This window comes from Thalassophryne amazonica, chromosome 4 (assembly GCF_902500255.1).
Source record: "Thalassophryne amazonica chromosome 4, fThaAma1.1, whole genome shotgun sequence".
In the NCBI taxonomy this organism is placed as follows: Eukaryota; Metazoa; Chordata; class Actinopteri; order Batrachoidiformes; family Batrachoididae; genus Thalassophryne; species Thalassophryne amazonica.
In genome coordinates, this window is record NC_047106.1 from 113,298,119 (window position 1) to 113,319,301 (window position 21,183).

The window sequence follows — 21,183 nt, forward strand, 5'->3', positions numbered from 1 at the left end:
AATACATGGAAGTGTAAACTCAAACAAGCCACTGCAGCAATCGAAGAGAAATGTCAAAAAGAGTATGAGAAAGCACACGAAAGAAATATGACACTTTTCCAGCCCCTCAAATGAATTTATTTGCAGAAACTGCCATCGATGCTGCAAGTCAAGAGCAGGCCTCGTAGTCCACGAGAGTCTCCCTACGGTAAAAACTTCAAACCTGACAGTCCTCATGGATTTCCGAAGAAGAAGAAGACATCACAGGACTAGGACTACCAAATCTTGGATGCATATAACCAGTTTCAGGGTTCGTGCTTATGCCGTCCTGATGCAAAATCAGCAAGGTTGGATGCAATATAACTCCTCTATCCAGAAATTTGGTTAACTTACATTTTTCTTACTAACTATGAACCTAAAAGCCAAAGTGTACCGAAATTTGTTTAATCACTACGCGTTTCAAAAGACATCGCTTATTACATTATATTACATTGCTTATTATTAATTTGATGTTTTATATGAATTATTGTATGATTTCATGGGTGGGATGGTCACCAGATAGTGACGCTAACTACAATTCTTAATCATCATAGGCAGCTAGTGATGTTTTATGATATGCTGTAATTTGCACAAAAATCAAACTTAAAATTGACAGAATTTTGAAGGCGGTCTGGAGCAGCACATCTGTAACGACTCGTCATGGACTACTCAACAAAAAAAAATAAACGTGCTGCCAAGTAAATTCATCTAACACAACTGACAAAAACTGTAATCCTATTAAAAAATATTTAATGAAAACTAATTTACATTTACTCTCTGCCTCACGGTGCAGCTCTCTGCTGTTCAGATTAAACATACTGTATGTAAGTTTTTGAACACAGCAGCAAAAGCTATATCCATCCCATATTGAGTTTTTAACATTTTAAACATTATGTGAATTGTTTTGTAATTTTTGTCTGTAACATGGCCGAAGCAGAGGGTCACCCCTTTGAGTTTGGTCTGCTTGAGGTTTCTTCCTCAGAGTTTTTCCTTACCACTGTTGCTCTGGGGCTTGATAAGGTTAGACCTTACTTGTGTGAAGCGCCTTGAGGCAACCTTGTTGTGATTTGGCAATATATAAATGAAAATAAATTGAAATTATTTATAACTAATATACAACAACAAATGACATGAAATAACCAAATAATGAAATATGAAGTGTGCATCATATTTCAATTAAACTGGCTCAAGTTGTGGGTTTTACAATAGATAAAAACATTACAAATCTTGATTTATTTATTTTAGTTTATTCTGCTACACTTTAACAAATTTCCAGCCAATTCTCAATGTGCAAAAAGAGTAACTAGTTCCAACGCCTGTTTGATTCCAAAAGACATGCAGTGTCATGGATTTACTTTTAATCAAATGTAAAACTGTGTAATCTTAGAAACACTTTGCTTTCTTTGCATCATTTGCCACACCACCTTTCTGAACACACTGCAGTACCTAACATTAGCAGCTCTATGTACTGAATTCGCCACTCGTGCAGGTGCTGGGACACATTTTCAATATCCCAGGACCCAGTGGCCAAAAATTGTAATGCAAACCCTGCAGTTTGTTTGTGGATGGATGTGAGGGGGAAAGTCACAGATCGTGGGGGCAAATGTCTGACAGAAGCTATAGTAGGCTGGCTATAGTTTGAACACATTATGATACATGTCGTGACACAGATCTGATCACATGAACTTTTATCTTTTTCGTTCCTTTACTGCTCAGTTTTGACATGATTTGAAAATGAAATAATGTACTAGGTCATTTTATTTCTAGCAAATAGATCAAAAATTAGCACCTCTGTCTCTCAGCAAACAAATCAGAAACTTTTTTCCTTTTTTTTTACGCGTTAATCTTACCTTATGCGAAATGTGCAGAGCATCCATGGTTGTTGTCCAGGTGTTTCCCATCAAAATTTAATTGCAGTCTTGCTAGCCATATGTCTCCTTTCTTCCTGCTTCCTATCCCGCTTCCTCCATCTACAGTTTGTACTACTGTGCGTGTTACTTTTGCAATGACTGCATCATTGTTTGCGAGGACATGCGTCTGGTAGCGCATTTGTAACAAACAGTGTCTGTATTTCCACTGTCCTTTGCTCCCTTGGGTGTGCGCTTTGTCCCAAACTGCACTCTTGTCATAATAGTGTTCTCTGATGCAATTGCGTGCATGTTTTCAACATCCTCATAACTTTTGTGTTAAAATCTGCAAAATTCATCTTATCTTCACTCTGAGACACATGCATTGCATATGGCTTAAATGTCACTGGTAGCCCTTTCAAAACCATTGCAATCAAAAGTCCTTTACAGAGCTTCTCACCTCTCAAGGCAGCAGTCGCAGTCTCTGCTTTGATGACATATTCAGTGATGTTCTCAATGGGTGATTTTTGGTCAACTCTGTGTGTAATTTTATAACTCTGGGCTTTCCTTTTTCAGCGTAGTTTTTATGGAGAATCTTCACATCCGTCATCTGCCACGTTGCGCATTACCAGCAACAGGCTCTTGTCATCTTGAAACCGAATGAGCTCCACGTAGGCCTTGGCATTTTTTCTCCTCATCGTCATCAGTGGTTTCATTCAAAATGGTGTACTTTAACCTGTGCAGACAAAGGTGGACGAAAAGCTCATAAATTTTCTCATCTCCATCAAAAACGAGCCTTGCCCAGCGGCTTCCTGGAACCACATCTCTGTCCTTTATACTCATGTTGGTGGGAAATCACTCCAGCATAGATGTCAGGTGCACGCAGTGAACGTCACGACTTTCACCTGGCCTGTTAATCAAACTGTGCATTATGCAGCTGGGCCCATAACCTGTTAGCAGAGCCTAATTTGCACAGCGTTCAACGTGACATAACACAGCACACGTCGTTTCTCTTTGTGTGCACGTCCGCACCCACAGGCACACCCTATTTATTTGCTACACGTGCAGGTACTTCATAATCAAAAAGGACACATGACATCTACGTCACAGTTGCCATTACAATGTAAACAAATTTTTAGGGGCATAATAATAATAACAAATAAGAAAATGAGAGCACATCTCAACAATGAGACTAAGAATCACCACACCAAGCTTTCATCCAACCTCGCTTTCAAATCTCAGTGCAGCAGATCCCAAGACAGTGCTAAAATTTTGGACTTATGAGGTGCAAAAGATATTGACCCAGTCATTTGTGGGTGAACTCCACTTGCCAGACGCAATGCAGTGGGACTTTAGTTCCCCATTTCATGCAAACTTATGCGACCTTTTAGGCCAACCTATACTTGCTCTCAGTCTGACTCCTTACCTGAGAATAATTTGCCTTGAGAGACCCTTCTAGGAGCTAATGCTGCTGACAAAACAATGTCCCAGGTCATGGGGCATGTCTCCTTCCACCATAATATGGTGGCAGTTATTGGGGTGATGTCAGCAGCCATCTTGATTCAATTTTAAAAACATTTAACACGCAAACCATCACTTCTGTTCATGAATGCTGGGGTTTAAAACAAAAACAAAAAACAATGAGACAACAAATGCTCACAAAAAAACATGTCTTTTGCAATTCAGTTAGGCTCATTGTTGAGGGTAGGATGAAAAGTTCTCTGACCCAAAAAGAACTGGATTTTGGATAAGGGATTACATAACTGATAGCAATAGAATTGCAGTGCTCAAAAAAATTAAAGGAACATGTTAATCAGAGCATAGCATCCAGTCATCTTAACTTCTGGGTATTGCTCTTGTCTGTTAAGTCACAGAGAAGGATGTCAGTCAGCTTCAGCTGCTTTGGCATTAATGAAATAAACAGATGCACTAGAGGGGCAACAGTGAGACAGCACCCAAAATAGGAATGGTCGTACAGGTGGAGGCCACTGACATTTTTTCCCCTTCTCATTTTTTCTGACTGTTCTTTTGCTAGTTTTGCTATTGACTAGAGTTAATTTCAGAACTGGTAGCATGGTGCGGTACCTGGACACTACGAGGTTCCACAGGTAGTCCAACTCCTCCATGATGCCCCATCAATATGTGCCATTACCAGAAGGTGTGCTGTGTCTCCCAGCACAGTCTCAAGAGCATGGAGGAGATTCCAGGAGCCAGGCACAAAATTCCTCTATTAGAGCTGGACAGGGCCGTAGAACATCCTTACCCCATCAGCAGGATGGGTATCTGCTCCTTTGTGCAAAGAGGAACAGGATGATCACTGCCACAGCCCTACAAAATGTCCTCCAGCAGGCCACTGGTGTGAATGTCTCTGACCAACAATCAGAAACAGACTTTATGAGGGTGCCCTGAGGGCCCAACATCCTGTAGTGGGCTCTGTGCTCACTGTCTGGCACCATGGAGCTCATTTGGCATTTCCCATAGAACACCAGAATTGATAAGGCCACCACTGCCACCTTATGATAAGAGCAGGTTCAACCTGCTGATATTTGAGAAGATAGATGAATTCCGCGCAGTAGTCAGCGTTATTTTTTTACAATTATTATAGATGTTTTAAGGCTGTAAAACCCCTCACTACACACATTTTCTCACTTTTCTCTCCTGTGTAAACACTCTCAAAGTTCAAGCCTTAGTAGAAAAATAAGTCCAGTATTATAGAATGAAACTAAAGATCAGAATCCTTTTTCAGGCCCAAACATTTGTTTGAGAAATAAAAATAGAACGTTTTCCTATAAATAATTATGATGGCTTTTAGAACTAACAGATTTAATTTTAACAATCAAACTACGAGGTTGGACACATAAGAAATTATTAATAGTAACTGACCAGTATTTCACAGTTCCTCTGATCGCGCCTCTTCGTCGTGGCGCCGCTCCGCAGCGTCTTTTTTTCGGTACAGGTGTCTTTTTCCGAGTGATATGGGTAGTTGTTGGCGCTCTTTTTTTCTTCTGAGCGAGAAGATTCTTATAAACAGACATACGCAGAACACAATGCGCATGCTTTTTCTTTGCTGCTGGAGCGCTCTGCATCAAAACAGCGAGTGTAGTCTCTGGACCTGTTGCCAGATTTTGGCTGCAACTAAGCACAGCAGACAGTTAAAAAAAAGAAGCAGCATGCAAAATTGCACTAAAAAAAAATCCGCGAAACAGCGAGACCACGAAAGGTGAACCGCGAGGGACCACTGTACATGCACACAGAGTCCAATTGGCTATTATAATATAGATGTCTGTAACTCCAATTACTGTTGTTGATTTCCGCTTAGAATATGCACTGCTGTTATGTTTTTGTTTTGTTTTTTTTGTTTTTTTTTCCTGAACTACAGCAGTTGCACATTGCCAGACAGTCCAGTCATTACTTCAAATTGAGGAACACTTCTCCTGTATAAATGGATAAAGGGTAGAAAAGTTCAGGGTGCCAGCTCATTGCTTCACCTCCATCCTCTCTGCCAGTCCGGTTGCAGAGGTGCTTATCTTCTTGTTCAGCCATGAATATGCTGCCCTGAAACTGGCTTGGGAGACAAGGCACTAAAAATAGGGGTTTGGGTGACATTGATAATCTCTGCTAATGACACGTTAACAGTAGCTCGCTCCACAGGAGAGCGGTGGCTTTATCACATGCAGCTGTCTAAAGCTGGCAGTGTGTGCCTCACTGTGCACTGAGCTGCTGCTTTCTGCTGATGACTGCCACTTGAATTTTGATTTGGGAATGCTCGTCAGTCTGTTTGGAAATGTGGCGCCTGCTGATATCATGAGCCCCATTGTTACGTCGTAATCCAAGATGATAAAGGTAATGGTTATTCATGAAGAAATGCCTTTTTTTTTTCTTTCCTCCAGGCCTATGTCAGTGCCAGGCATGAAGACGACAAGGTTATTGTGTTTGACAGAGCACATGTGGTCTTCATCTTTAACTTCCACCCCACAAAGAGCTTCCAGAACTACAGGGTGGGTGTCGAACTTCCAGGAAAGTATCCTTTCAGCTGTCATCTGTCATGTCATTGTTCAGTGCTTCTAAATCTTCACACATGGGCTTTGTTCCATCACGCCACACTGCCTCTCAGAGTAATGCTGTTGTTACTTACGTCTTTAATACAGTAACACAAATCTTTTGAGCTCGACAGAATTTCTGAGGATCTCGACTGAGACAAGAAATACCTCTTGAAAAGGGAAGTGAGAAGAAAAAATGATTGAAAAGATGTCCAGTTTCACACTGATGCTTTTGAGGCTTGCAAAGATTAGGTTAAATTTTTATAGTGTTGTTACGTGCACAGTCTGGGCCACATTAAAATATCCCTTCAACTACAACCCCAAATCCAATGAATCCAATCCAATGAAGGGACGTTGTGTGAAATGTAAATAAAAACAGAATATTTGCACAAAAACAATAAAGTTTATCAGTTTGAACATTAAATATCTTGTCTTTGTGGTTTATTCAGTTGAATATGAGGTCTGTTAGAAAAGTATCCGAACTTTTTATTTTTTGCAAAAACCTGATGGATTTGAATCACGTGTGCTTGCATGAGCCAACCTTGAACCTTCGTGCGCATGCGTGAATTTTTTCACGCCTGTCGATTGTATCATTTGCTGGTAAGCAGCCTTTATGTGAGGACGGGTGTTGTCTCTCGTCAGATTTTCATTTCAAGGACAATGGCGGAACGACTGGAGCAGCGCCGCATCAAATTTTGCCAGAAACTGAGCAACAGCCAGGTGGAAACCATTTGGAAGATTCAGACGGCTTTCAGTGATGATGCTTTTGGCATCACACAGATTAAGGACCGGTACAACCGGTTTAAAGACGCCACGCTCCGGTCGGCCATCAACTTGCTGAAATGACCAGATCATTTCCAAAGTGAACGCTGTCTTGATGCGGGACCGTCGTGTGACTATCCGAGAAATTGCGGAAGAGGTGGACATCAGCACTTTTTCGGTACATTCCACTGTGAAAGAAGATTTGGCCATGAAAAGAGTGGTGGCGAAATTCTTACCTGAAGCTTCTGACGGCGGAGCAAAAGCGCCTCCGTGATGAAGCCTCACAGGACATGCTGTGACATGCCCACCTCTTCCACAATTTCTCGGATAGTCACACGACTGAAAAGCCACCGAAAGCTGTCTGAATCTTCAGTTCCGCCATTGTCCTTGAAATGAAAATCCGACGAGAGACAACACCCGTCCTCACACAAAGGCTGCTTACCAGCAAATGACGCAATCGACAGGCGTGAAAAAATTCACACATGGGTGATTCTTAGGCTACGGGCACTTTTATGTCCCTTGATCATATTTTATGAAAAAAAAGAAAAAGGGGAAATTTCACACTTTTATAGTTATCTTTACAATGAAAGTGTTTGAAGAAATTTGTCCTAGTAGTCTATGATGACTTTTTCACCTTTTTTCAGCATCATTATATGCAAATATTGCCATTTTGTGCTTGTCCCACACCCAGACTTATGAGCTTCAATGATAAAAATGAATAGTAAACAAACGTTTTTTCTAATGTTTTAAAATATCTCTGAATAAAATATCAGTAAAATAATCAAAACATAATTGGGGTATTCAATGTCATACAACTGTTGTGATTTTTTTAAACAAAATGTAGTTGTCCCACACTATTGCCATAATTTCCACCACAACAATAATGTCCCTTTAAAAAGTTTGTATGAAAGATTGTGTGGGTAGTTTCTATGGAGATAAACAGTAACATCAGAGCACATGTATATAGCGCCAAATCACAACAAATACACTCAACAAAAATATAACTTTTGGTTTTGCTCTCATTTTGTATGAGATAAACTCAAAGATCTAAAACTTTTTCCACATACACAATATCACCATTTCCCTCAAATATTGTTCACAAACCAGTCTAAATCTGTGATAGTGGGCACTTCTCCTTTGCTGAGATAATCCATCCCACCTCACAGGTGTGCCATATCAAGATGCTGAATAGACACCATGATTAGTGCACAGGTGTGCCTTAGACTGCCCACAATAAAAGGCCACTCTGAAAGGTGCAGTTTTGTTTTATTGGGGGGGGATACCAGTCAGTATCTGGTGTGACCACCATTTGCCTCATGCAGTGCAACACATCTCCTTCGCATAGAGTTGATCAGGTTGTCAATTGTGGCCTGTGGAATGTTGGTCCACTCCTCTTCAATGGCTGTGCGAAGTTGCTGGATATTGGCAGGAACTGGTACACGCTGTCGTATACGCCGGTCCAGAGCATCCCAAACATGCTCAATGGGTGACATGTCCGGTGAGTATGCCGGCCATGCAAGAACTGGGACATTTTCAGTTTCCAAGAATTGTGTACAGATCCTTGCAACATGGGGCCGTGCATTATCCTGCTGCAACATGAGGTGATGTTCTTGGATGTATGGCACAACAATGGGCCTCAGGATCTCGTCACGGTATCTCTGTGCATTCAAAATGCCATCAATAAAATGCACCTGTGTTCTTCGTCCATAACAGACGCCTGCCCATACCATAACCCCACCGCCACCATGGGCCACTCGATCCACAACATTGACATCAGAAAACCACTCACCCACACGACGCCACACACGCTGTCTGTCATCTGCCCTGAACAGTGTGAACCGGGATTCATCCGTGAAGAGAACACCTCTCCAATGTGCCAAACGCCTGCGAATGTGAGCATTTGCCCACTCAAGTTGGTTACGACGACGAACTGGAGTCAGGTCAAGACTCCGATGAGGACGACGAGCATGCAGATGAGCTTCCCTGAGACGGTTTCTGACAGTTTGTGCAGAAATTCTTTGGTTATGCAAACCGATTGTTTCAGCAGCTGTCCGAGTGGCTGGTCTCAGACGATCTTGGAGGTGAACATGCTGGATGTGGAGGTCCTGGGCTGGTATGGTTACACGTGGCCTGCGGTTGTGAGGCTGGTTGGATGTACTGCCAAATTCTCTGAAACGCCTTTGGAGACGGCTTATGGTAGAGAAATGAACATTCAATACACGAGCAACAGCTCTGGTTGACATTCCTGCTGTCAGCATGCCAATTGCACGCTCCCTCAAATCTTGCGACATCTGTGGCATTGTGCTGTGTGATAAAACTGCACCTTTCAGAGTGGCCTTTTATTGTGGGCAGTCTAAGGCACACCTTTGCACTAATCATGGTGTCTAATCAGCATCTTGGTATGGCACACCTGTGAGGTGGGATGGATTATCTCAGCAAAGGAGAAGTGCTCACTATCACAGATTTAGACTGGTTTGTGAACAATATTTGAGGGAAATGGTGATATTGTGTATGTGGAAAAAGTTTTAGATCTTTGAGTTCATCTCATTCAAAATGGGAGCAAAACCAAAAGTGTTGCGTTTATATTTTTGTTGAGTGTAAAAAGGTCGGATACGTTTCTAACAGACCTCGTATATGTTGAAGAGATTTACATATCATCGTATTCTGTTATTATTTACATTTTACACAACGTCCCAACTTCATTGGAATTGGGGTTGTATATGTGACAGACATTCATGAAATTTTCCGACTTCATGACATCACCATTAATGGGTCAAAGTTTCTGCTTGTGAACTTGTTGGCCAGTGGGGCAAAAGTGCTGTTTCAGCACACAATAAATCATAGCAATAGCATAAATCAATCCTTGTCACAGTAAATTGGAAAAACAATGGTGCTCAGAACAAATCAGATGAATATTCTGCATTGTTTTCCATTGACAAACTTCTACGTTTACTATATTGCTCCTTTTTTCCCCTTCTCCACATAATATAAGCAATATTTGTAACATACTTAAGGCAAAGCCTTGGACCAAACATCAACGTAGGTTACTGTAAATATATTGTGTCGATTGTATGTGATACACCACAGTTCAAAATTGCTTGGGTGTATGAAGGTCTTGAGATGAAGGTCCTTTAAATAGACTGACACGATTTCTTAATGATAAACTATTGTAGGCTTTAATGGTAGATACATATGGGTTTATTAAAGATATTCATGAAAATATCATTGAAGTAGAATGTCAAGAACAGAAATGTCTGTATTCTCGAGATCGATGGATTTATTGAATGATCAGTGAATGATTTACAACAACCGTAAATAATATGTTTATTTCTCCAACATTAATGATCGAAGCACCTCTCCATCTCACCATGTCATTTCGGTCCTTCAGTCTCTCTTCTTTCAGTAAAATGGTTCTGGGGAGCATTGGCATGACTAAAACCCTTCAGACCCCCATGACCAGGGCCCTCTTGACCCCCCACCATCATGGTTCTAGCTAGAACCATTTTAGCACAGAGTAAATTATGTGATCTCGGGGCCGGGGGTCTATGAGCCCGCTTAAACGACCATGGTGGGGTCCAGGGACAACACCCCGGCAAGGTCGAGGGGACGGAGACCCCCAAAGCCATAGGGTTTTAGTCCTCTAAAACATTATTGGCAAGCCCTATTTTAACAAATTTTGAGTGGTTTTAGATGCATTGATAGCAAGAATAATAGATGATAAAATTACATTTGTGTTGTACTATTTCTAATACCAAATTTCCTTTTTGCATGTTTCTGTCAAAGTCTAAGTCAAGGGTGTTCAAGTTCAGTCCTCGAGAGCTACCTTCCTGATACTCTTACTTGTCTCCCTGCTCCAACACACCTGAATCCAATGAAAGACTCGTTAGCAGACTTTTAATGAGCCTTTCATTAGATTCAGGTGTGTTGGAGCAGGGAGACAACTAAGAGTATCAGGAAGGTAGCTCTCGAGGACCGAACTTGAGCACCCCTGGTCTAAGTTAATAAAATAAATAATGTTGAAAATGTCATAAATAACATTGAAAAGGTTAAAACACATTAATATTTGATGGAGATAGCATTTGCTCTCTTCTGTTGGGAAAGTGTAGTGACACGGACCCACAACAGGGGGCGCAAATGAACGGTCAATAGATGAGCCAAAATATAACAATTTAATGTTGTGAATGTGCACAATGAACATACAGACAATCTCAGAATATCATAACAGTCAATACACAAAGGTGACGTGTGGGCAGGCTCGAGGATAGAAGACGTCTGTCCTAAGAAGAGCCGGAACCACACGATTTCCGCCGCCCCAGAACCTGGTGAATACTGGAGCCGCCAAGTCCCGAATTCCCAGGTGATCACCGTCCCCGACTGTCGGATCTGGTACTGCTGGCGAAGAACAAAGACAGTCAAGTGTGGGTGTGTGTACACCCAGTAACAACAACAGTGGGAATGCCACCTCCACCTCTCACTCAATAACTTGCAGAGTACTGAAGATTCCTCAGGGGAAAAGAGTGCCTTCAGCGCTCTCACAGCTTCCACCGACGGAGGAACTGGTACTCCTGCAAACACTCACAATATACAAATATTGCAATTACAAAACGGCTGAGGATATTACCTCCAATGAAGTATGATATCTCGGCAACGAGGTGGAGATGACGTCTGGTCTTTATGGAGTGAGATGATGTTGAGTAGATGGGTGACAGCTGTCAAGAGGTAATGAGCGACAGCTGTCACCCCCGGCTGTGTCCATGGCGGCAGCGCCCTCTCGTGCCTGAAGCCCGCACTTCAGGCAGGGCGCCCTCTGGTGGTGGGCCAGCAGTACCTCCTCTTCTGGCGGCCCACACAACAGGACCCCCCCCTCAACGGGCGCCTCCTGGCGGCGGTAGAAGTCGGCCAGGAGGGCCGGATCCAGGATGAAGCTCCTCTTCACCCAGGAGCGTTCTTCGGGTCCATACCCCTCCCAGTCCACCAGATATTGGAACCCCCGACCCATCCGACGGACGTCCAGGAGCCGGCGCACCGTCCAAGCCGGCCCCCCGTCGATGATCCGAGCAGGAGGGGGCGCCAGTCCGGGAGCACAGAGGGGTGAGGTGTGATGAGGTTTGACACGTGACACGTGGAAAACCGGATGGATCCGCAGTGAAGCCGGGAGTTGGAGCTTCACTGCGGCAGGACTGAGGACTTTGAGGATTCTGAAGGGGCCAATGTACCTGTCCTGGAGTTTCGGGGAGTCCACCTGGAGGGGGATGTCCTTCGTGGAAAGCCACACCTCCTGCCCGGGCTGGTAAGCAGGGGCCGGGGGTCGCCGGCGGTCTGCATGGGTCTTCGCCCTCATCCGGGCCTTCAACAAGGCAGAGCGGGCGGAGCGCCACACCCGACGGCACTTCCGCAGGTGGGCCTGGACCGAGGGCACACCGACCTCTCCCTCCACCACGGGAAACAACGGGGGCTGATACCCCAAACACACCTCAAATGGGGAGAGGCCGGTGGCCGAAGACACCCGGCTGTTATGTGCATACTCGATCCAGGCCAGATGGTTACTCCAGGCCGTCGGGTGCGCGGATGTGATGCAGCGGAGGGCCTGTTCCAGTTCCTGGTTGACCCGCTCTGCCTGCCCGTTCGTCTGTGGATGGTACCCGGACGAGAGGCTCACGGTGGCCCCCAGTTCCCTGCAGAAGCTCCTCCAGACGTGTGAGGAGAACTGGGGACCACGATCTGAGACGATGTCGGAGGGTATCCCATGCAGACGGACAACGTGGTGGACCAGGAGGTCTGCTGTCTCCTGGGCTGTTGGGAGCTTCGGGAGGGCCACGAAGTGGGCCGCCTTGGAGAAACGATCCACTATCGTGAAGATGGTGGTGTTGCCCTGGGACGGCGGGAGGCCCGTGACGAAATCCAGGCCGATGTGGGACCAGGGGCGATGAGGCACCGGCAGCGGCTGGAGGAGTCCTTGGGCCTTTGTGTGTACTGCCTTGCCCCTGGCACAGGTGGTGCAGGCCTGGATATATTCCCGGACGTCTGCCTCCATAGACGCCCACCAGAAGCGCTGCCGGACAACTGCCACGGTCCTTTGCACCCCTGGATGACAGGAGAGCTTGGAACCGTGACAGAAGTCCAAGACTGCAGCTCTGGCCTCTGGTGGGACGTACAGACGGTTCTTCGGACCTGTTCCTGGGTCCGGGCTCCGTGCCAGGGCCTCCCGGACGGTCTTCTCCACGTCCCAGGTGAGGGTGGCCACGATAGTGGACTCAGGCAGGATGGGCTCCGGTGGATCCGACAGTGCAGTTTTGACCTCCTCTTCGTGTACCCGGGACAAGGCATCTCACCTCTGGTTCTTGGTCCCGGGGCGATAGGTTATCCGGAAGTCAAAACGCCCGAAGAACAGTGACCAGTGGGCTTGCCTGGGGTTCAGCCGCTTGCCGGTCCTGATATACTCCAGGTTCCGATGGTCAGTGAAAACCGTGAATGGCACAGACGCTCCCTCCAACAGGTGTCTCCACTCCTCAAGAGCCTCTTTCACTGCAAGGAGTTCTCAATTGCCGACGTCATAGTTCCGTTCAGCCAGGGTCAACCTGCGTGAAAAGTAGGCACACGGGTGAAGAACCTTATCGGTCTCTCCGCTCTGGGACAGCACGGCTCCTATCCCTGAGTCAGAGGCGTCCACTTCAACCATGAACTGGCGGCTAGGGTCGGGCTGCACCAAAACTGGCGCAGTAGAGAACCGTCGTTTCAACTCCTTGAACGCGGCTTCGCACCGATCCGACCAGGTGAAGGGGACTTTTGGAGAGGTCAGGGCTGTCAGGGGGCTAACTACCTGACTGTAGCCCTTAATGAACCTCCTATAGAAATTAGCGAAGCCGAGGAACTGTTGCAGCTTCCTACGGCTTGTTGGTTGGGGCCAATCTCTCACCGCCGCAACCTTGGCCGGATCAGGGGCGACGGAGTTAGAGGAGATGATAAACCCCAGGAAGGACAAAGACGTGCGGTGAAACTCGCACTTCTCGCCCTTCACAAACAGTCGGTTCTCTAACAGCCGCTGCAGGACCTGACGTACATGCTGGACATGGGTCTCAGGATCCGGAGAAAAGATGAGAATATCGTCCAGATATACGAAGACGAATCGGTGCAGGAAGTCCCGCAAGAAGTCGTTAACCAAGGCTTGGAACGTCGCGGGGGCGTTGGTGAGGCCGAACGGCATGACCAGGTACTCAAAGTGACCTAATGGGGTGTTAAATGCCGTCTTCCATTTGTCTCCCTTCCGGATCCGAACCAGGTGATACGCATTTCTAAGATCCAGCTTAGTAAAGATTTTGGCTCCATGCATGGGGGTGAACACAGAATCTAACATTGGCAACGGGTATCGGTTGCGAACCGTAATCTCATTCAGCCCCCTGTAATCAATACATGGACGAAGTCCGCCATCTTTCTTGCCCACAAAAAAGAAACCTGCCCCCATCGGGGAGGTGGAGTTCCGGATCAGCCCGGCAGCTAATGAGTCCCAGATGTAGGTCTCCATTGATTCGCGCTCAGGTCGTGAGAGGTTGTACAGCCTGCTGGACGGGAACTCAGCGCCTGGAACCAAATCAATGGCACAATCGTACGGACGGTGCGGGGGAAGGGTGAGTGCCAGATCCTTACTGAAGACGTCAGCAAGATCATGGTACTCAACCGGCACTGCCGTCAGATTGGGAGGGACTTTGACCTCCTCCTTAGCCTGTGAACCGGGAGGAACCGAGGATCCTAAACACCCCCGATGGCAGGTTTCGCTCCACTGAACCACCACCCCAGACGGCCAATCAATCCGGGGATTGTGCTTCAACATCCATGGGATGCCCAAAATCACGCGGGAGGTAGAAGGAGTTACAAAAAACTCAGTCTCCTCCCGGTGGTTTCCAGACACCACCAGAGTTACTGGTGGTGTCTTGTGTGTGAGTAAAGGGAGGAGGGTGCCATCTAGTGCCCGCACCTGCAACGGCGAAGGAAGCGCCACCAGAGGGAGCCCTACCTCTCTTGCCCATCTGCTGTCTAGCAGATTCCCTTCTGACCCCGTGTCCACCAGTGCTCGGGCTTGAAGGGTTAAATCCCCACTCAGGATTGTGACTGGGAGTCGTGTGGCAATTTGTGTGTGTCTCACTTGAATGTTTTGACCCCCCCTTAGCCCAGTCTCTAAGGGCGAGTGTTGCCGTTTGGGGCAGTTTCTCTGTGTGTGCTCAGTTGAGCTGCAGAGAAAACACTCTCCACGGATCAGCCTCCCCATTTTGGCCCTGTGCGTTTCCCTAACAACGTCAGCAGGGGGAGCTGTTGCCCCACAAAGCGCTGCGGCTGTGGAGCGTGGGGAGGGCGGCCCCTTTTCGAACCCGGAAGGGAGAGGGGCGGCGCGTATCCGGTCACGTCCTTCGCCTCGCTCCCGACGGCGTTCCTCCAACCGATTGTCTAACCATATAACGAGATCGATAAGCCCATCTAAATCTCGCGGTTCCTCCTTAGCTACCAGCTGCTCCTTCAGAACCAACGACAGTCCGTTTATGAAGGCGGCGCGGAGCGCAACGTTATTCCAGCCAGACCTCGCAGCCGCGATGCGGAAGTTGACTGCATAAGCGGCTGCGCTCTCGCGTCCCTGTCTCATTGACAGCAGCACGGTTGAAGCGGTCTCTCCTCTGTTAGCGTGATCAAACACTGTTCTGAACTCCCCCACAAACCCAGTGTATGCTGATAACAACCGTGAGTTCTGTTCCCAGAGCGCCGTAGCCCAGGCGCGTGCTTTACCCCGAAGCAGAGCAATCACATAAGCTATTTTACTAGCATCTGACGCGTACATGACGGGACGTTGTGCGAAGACGAGCAAACACTGCATAAGAAAATCCGCGCACATCTCCACACAACCTCCGTACGGCTCAGGAGGGCTTATGTATGCTTCAGGGGATGGTGGGAGGGGTTGTTGAACCACCACTGGAACGTTTATATCCTGCACAGGGTCGGCAGGAGGACGAGCTGCAGCAGCGCCCTGAGCGCTCGCCGCCATCTGTGCGGAGAGAGCCTCCACCCTGCGGTTCAGGAGGATGTTTTGCTCAGTCATTTGATCCAACTGAGCCGTAAAGGCGGTGAGAATGTGCTGCAGCTCACCAATCACGTCTCCTGCAGACGCCTGCGCTCCCTGCTCTCCCATTGGTCGTTCAACAGCCGGGTGATGCCCCTCGGAGTCCATGACGCTGGCCGAGATATCCTGTTGGGAAAGTGTAGTGACACGGACCCACAACAGGGGGCGCAAATGAACGGTCAATAGATGAGCCAAAATATAACAATTTAATGTTGTGAATGTGCACAACGAACATACAGACAATCTCAGAATATCATAACAGTCAATACACAAAGGTGACGTGTGGGCAGGCTCGAGGATAGAAAACGTCTGTCCTAAGAAGAGCCGGAACCACACGATTTCCGCCGCCCCAGAACCTGGTGAATACTGGAGCCGCTAAGTCCCGAATTCCCAGGTGATCACCGTCCCCGACTGTCGGATCTGGTACTGCTGGCGAAGAACAAAGACAGTCAAGTGTGGGTGTGTGTACACCCAGTAACAACAACGGTGGGAATGCCACCTCCACCTCTCACTCAATAACTTGCAGAGTACTGAAGATTCCTCAGGGGAAAAGAGTGCCTTCAGCGCTCTCACAGCTTCCACCGACGGAGGAACTGGTACTCCTGCAAACACTCACAATATACAAATATTGCAATTACAAAACGGCTGAGGATATTACCTCCAATGAAGTATGATATCTCGGCAACGAGGTGGAGATGACGTCTGGTCTTTATGGAGTGAGATGATGTTGAGTAGATGGGTGACAGCTGTCAAGAGGTAATGAGCGACAGCTGTCACCCCCGGCTGTGTCCATGGCAGCAGTGCCCTCTTGTGCCTGAAGCCCGCACTTCAGGCAGGGCGCCCTCTGGTGGTGGGCCAGCAGTACCTCCTCTTCTGGCGGCCCACACAACATCTTCTTCAGAAATGACACACTGTACCTTTAATCCAGTGAAGCAGGCAGAGTTTTTTTGTCATCTTGACAGTTTTTTTTTCCAACATTTTTGAGTGGGATTGTATTACTTTTTTTTAACAATGTAACCCCTAATTCTCTTGTTTGAACAAGACCTGCACCTGAACTGATTTGATTGTCAAACCTACTCTTTCTGAATCAGTTTTTCACACTTTTGTGTTTCAGTGAAGCTGTGTGCAGAAGATGATTGTTTATGATTAAGTTTAATGAGCGTGTTGCGCTAAAGTCTGCTGTTCACACAAATGATGATGAGATCTTTTGTGCCAACAGTAAACAGTTTATAAACAGTTCCAATGAAATCGATTAACTTTTCATGTAAAAATGAGTGAAGCCCCTCCAGGGGTGCCGTCAGGGATTTTGGGCCCCATGAAAAGAAATCTTACTGGGCCACCCCCCATATTATTTTGTCGGTATTATAATTGTATTAGGGGCCTCTCTGGGCCCCTGTCAGTCATGGTCCCCTAGAATCCTTCTTATTCTCCCCTTTTTGGCACCCCTAAAGCCCTGCTCTCTCTCTCTCTCTCTCTCTCTCTCTCTCTCTCTCTCTCTCTCTCTCTCTCTCTCTCTCTCTCTCTCTCTCTCTCTCTCTCTCTCTGCTGTTTGCAGCTGATTTGATATGAAGAAAATAAGAAATATATTATTTCTTTAATTATTTGTTTTCCATGAATCTCTATTTGTGGTGAAAATTTGGTGAGAATCCGTGGAGCAGTTTTGACGTAATCCTTCAAAAGCCTATATAAAGTGAATCTTGATCCAAAATCCAGAGCCGGATCACCTTCAAAATTCAGTGGAGTCTTCCATGACCTAATATCTATCTGTGGTGCAAATTTGGTGAGAATCCTTGAAGCAGTTTTGACGTAATCCTCCAAAGCCTATATAAAATAAATCTTGATCCAGAATCCAGATCCAGATATCCTCCAAAATTTTATGGTTTCTTCTATCGCCTAATATCTATCTGTGGTGAAACTTTTGCCAAAATCCATTCTGTAGTTTTGATATCCTGCTAACAGACAGACAAATAAATAAACACAGATGATTTTATTACATCCTTGGCAGACGTAATAAATGTTAACTGTCTTTGGCGGCTTTCAATTGTTCAGAGTGTCCACAGTGGATCCAGTACAAATCCGCACTGGGATTTGTGGGATCTGACACAAGTTTTACACTGGATGCTCTTCCTTACATTACTGTAGTTCTACATGGAGAAACACAAACAGCCACTGGTCTTACAAACTGGTCTCCCAGCCAAGTACGAATCAGACCTGACTTCTGAAATCTCATGGGATCAGGTGTACACAAAAAAATGTGGCTGACAAATTATAAAATAAATTTATTTGCTAATTATAAATAATAATAATAATAAAGACTACTGTATTTTTTTGAGTATAAGTTGCAGTTTTTCTGCGACAGACTGGCATCCTGTCCAGGGTGTACTGCAGCTCACGCCCTATGACTGCTGGGATAGGCTCCAGCCCCCGCAACCCTTAACTGGAGTAAGCGGTTGAAGATGAGTGAGTTGCAGTTTTTTGTTTTATCTTTGGTTTGCGAAGTCCGGCAACTTATTCGCCAGTGCAATAATAATAACAATTTATATAGGGCTTTCTCAGGCATCAAAGCATGAAACAAAATATGTACCAGTAATAAAAGAGTAAATGGCATTAATTAAAATACTCTACAGCAATACACAAAAATCCCCAAAATACAGAAAGATAGTGTGACGTATACTTTGGTTATATGCTTTTTTCTTCAAGAGGCATATTTTGTTTGTTTTGTTTTTTACTTCAATGCAGAGATCACACTAATATTTTTAATCTCTTCAACTATCCTGACATGTAAAATGTATCACTGTAGTCTCCTCTGAACTCAGAAGTAAAAAAATTAAATCATGTCCAGCATTTTGAGCGCCTTGGGGCAACTGTTTGTTGTGATTTGGCGCTATACAAGAAAAAAGTTGATTGATTGATTGATTTTGTTGCTCATAGACATGCCTCCAGTGTTGTGACAGTTGACATATTATCAACAAAAATAGGCATATATATTCTGTTAATCATCAGCATATTAGTGAAAATTAATCCCATGACTATGTATAATCTAAGTGGTTCTACTGAGAGAGACAACAGTATTGGACCAAGAACTTAGCCCTGAAGTACCTCATATTTCACTGTGGAGAATTCTGACAATAATATTGTTGTAAAAAGTATCTTGCACTCAACCAATTAGATAAGATCTTAGCTAGTAAGCACTGTATTATTTATTTATTGATTTATTTAATATGGACATAACATTCACATTGGACAAACCAGATGCAATGTTTTAAGTGTTATAGCAAAATATGCTAATTTTCAACACCTGTCCATAGAGGGCTTTTAGAATTAACACAATACAAAATTTACACAATTGCACCTACTATATATGATACATTTCATTTTATACATCACCATGTGCACAGTTCTGTCCTGATTGTAGCCACAGGTTCACACACCTATTAAAGGTGGTCATATCAGTCTGCAGTTTTAAATGTGTGGGGAGTGAGTTCCACAGTCTGGCTCCAGCAGAGGAGAAGCTGGACTGTCCAAAAGATGTTCTGTGCTTTGGAACCACACAGTCCCCACTCACAGAGGCTCTGGTGTTTGGTCTGAGAGAGCCTTGATGTCTGACAGCCAAACCAGAGAACAGTGGTGACACATGATTATGTAGACATTTAAAAAACAATTTCAATGTGTAAAAATGTACAAAATTCTCAAATGTAAAAAGTTTGTGCTTTTGGATATCACAATGGTGCCACCTCATAGGCTTTCTGTCAAACACCTTGATAGCCTGCTTGTACAAAGATATTACAGGCTTGAGCGTGGATGCAGATATTTATGACCATGAGGTGAGACAGTATGAGAGATGGGAGAAGATCATGGCATGTAAGTACAGCAGAGCAGCTTGATGTATTCCACTCAGCTCTCATATTTAACAGTAACACTGGAGTGTGGCCCCTAAAAATAAAGGCACACGGTGAAAAGGTTCTGAGCATGAATGTTTTCACTTTTTACTTGACAGAAAAAAATCACTTCAAATGGTGCATCGGTATGATCTGGGGAAGTGTATCGGAGATCTCATTGCCTGACATTTCTGACAACCTTCTTTCTGGTGGCAGTGCTTGCTCTGAGGCAAATTTGTTTGTGATATCATTTTTGCACCCACTGAAAGGAAAGTGAGTCAGATGTTTATAGCAGTGCCGTTATACTATCAGAGAGAAACAATAGCAGAGCCCAGTGATTCAGAAAGTGCTATCTTTAGCAGTGTTGGCTGGCTGTCTCTCAGTGAAAAGCACAGAGGAATTTAATGAGTCCCACAGTTGTGATTACAGCAGGCTTAATGATCAGGATTCTGAAGGGGGACAGCAAGCTGACAGATTTGTATTTATTATAATGAACATCACTCTATTTTGTGGCTCTCTGCAGCTTCTGCTTGCATTTTCTTGGATGGTTAAGAAGCTGTTTTGCTCTTTCAGCTCTGACTTAAAATTATTTGATGTTTGGTAAAACACAGATAAATAGTTTTAGTTTTCACTGGATACCAGTAGTTCACATCTTTATGAGACCAATTTGATTAGCTGACACTGTGGGGTTAAACAACAGTTGTATATCAGGGCCAATATAAGAAGGCCCTGATTCTAGGACGCCCACCTCGCCTCCAGCCCACCAACTTTTCAAAATATTTTAGGAAAAATATTTTCTGAACATGAAATCTTGTTTTTGGACAAGAAAATGCTTTTATTTGAAAATACTCTGAATGAATGTTGTGTAACATATTGAAAGAAGAAGAAAAGAAAAAAACAGGCTTAATTGCATTAAGTAGGAGTACAATTAAAAAAAAAGTGGTCCAATAAATGGTGCAAATTGTCACTCAGTTCTCCACAGGCAGTACTTTCTGTACATGCTTTGTGCACATCCAACACTTTTCAGATGGGCAAATCCCAAAAAGCTCCTCAGAGATTACCATGACAGAACAAGGAAACACAGAGTGGCCATTTAAAATAAACTAGCATGTTGCCACATGCTCTAGATTGAGTAGTGTTTATAAAATAGGTAGCTGACGTTTGTCAACAGTGTTAACAAATTAAGCAAAGCTTGTATAATGAGTTCATAAGTTCAGCCATTTACAAACAGAGATGGTGGTGGACGACATCAAACGCAGTACACTTTTCACTCATGGTAACAGCAACATGAGACTTAACTAATCTGACTAAACCAGTTGAACTACAAAAACACAATAAATCAATAACATAAACAACACTGTTAAACTAACATCAACCACCATAGCAATATTTAAAAACCCCAAACCCCGATCTCCCATGTGCATTGCAGCACAAGTGCATTGTTTACTGGTTAGCTAAAATTGCTAATTTCTCCAAAAATATTAGTCCTGTCAACTTTCTGTTTTTGTAGCATTCATCCTTAACCCAAAATAAAG

General features: G+C 44.8%; 1 protein-coding gene across 1 annotated transcript in view; it reads left to right on the forward strand.

Annotated features, from left to right (window-relative positions):
* Positions 1–21,183, forward strand: part of gbe1b (glucan (1,4-alpha-), branching enzyme 1b) — a 555,782-nt gene that overhangs the window by 424,207 nt on the left and 110,392 nt on the right. The window contains exon 14 of the mRNA XM_034168442.1: positions 5,756–5,886. Within this exon, the coding sequence (XP_034024333.1) occupies positions 5,756–5,886 (131 nt within the window). The remainder of the gene's footprint in view (positions 1–5,755; positions 5,887–21,183) is intronic.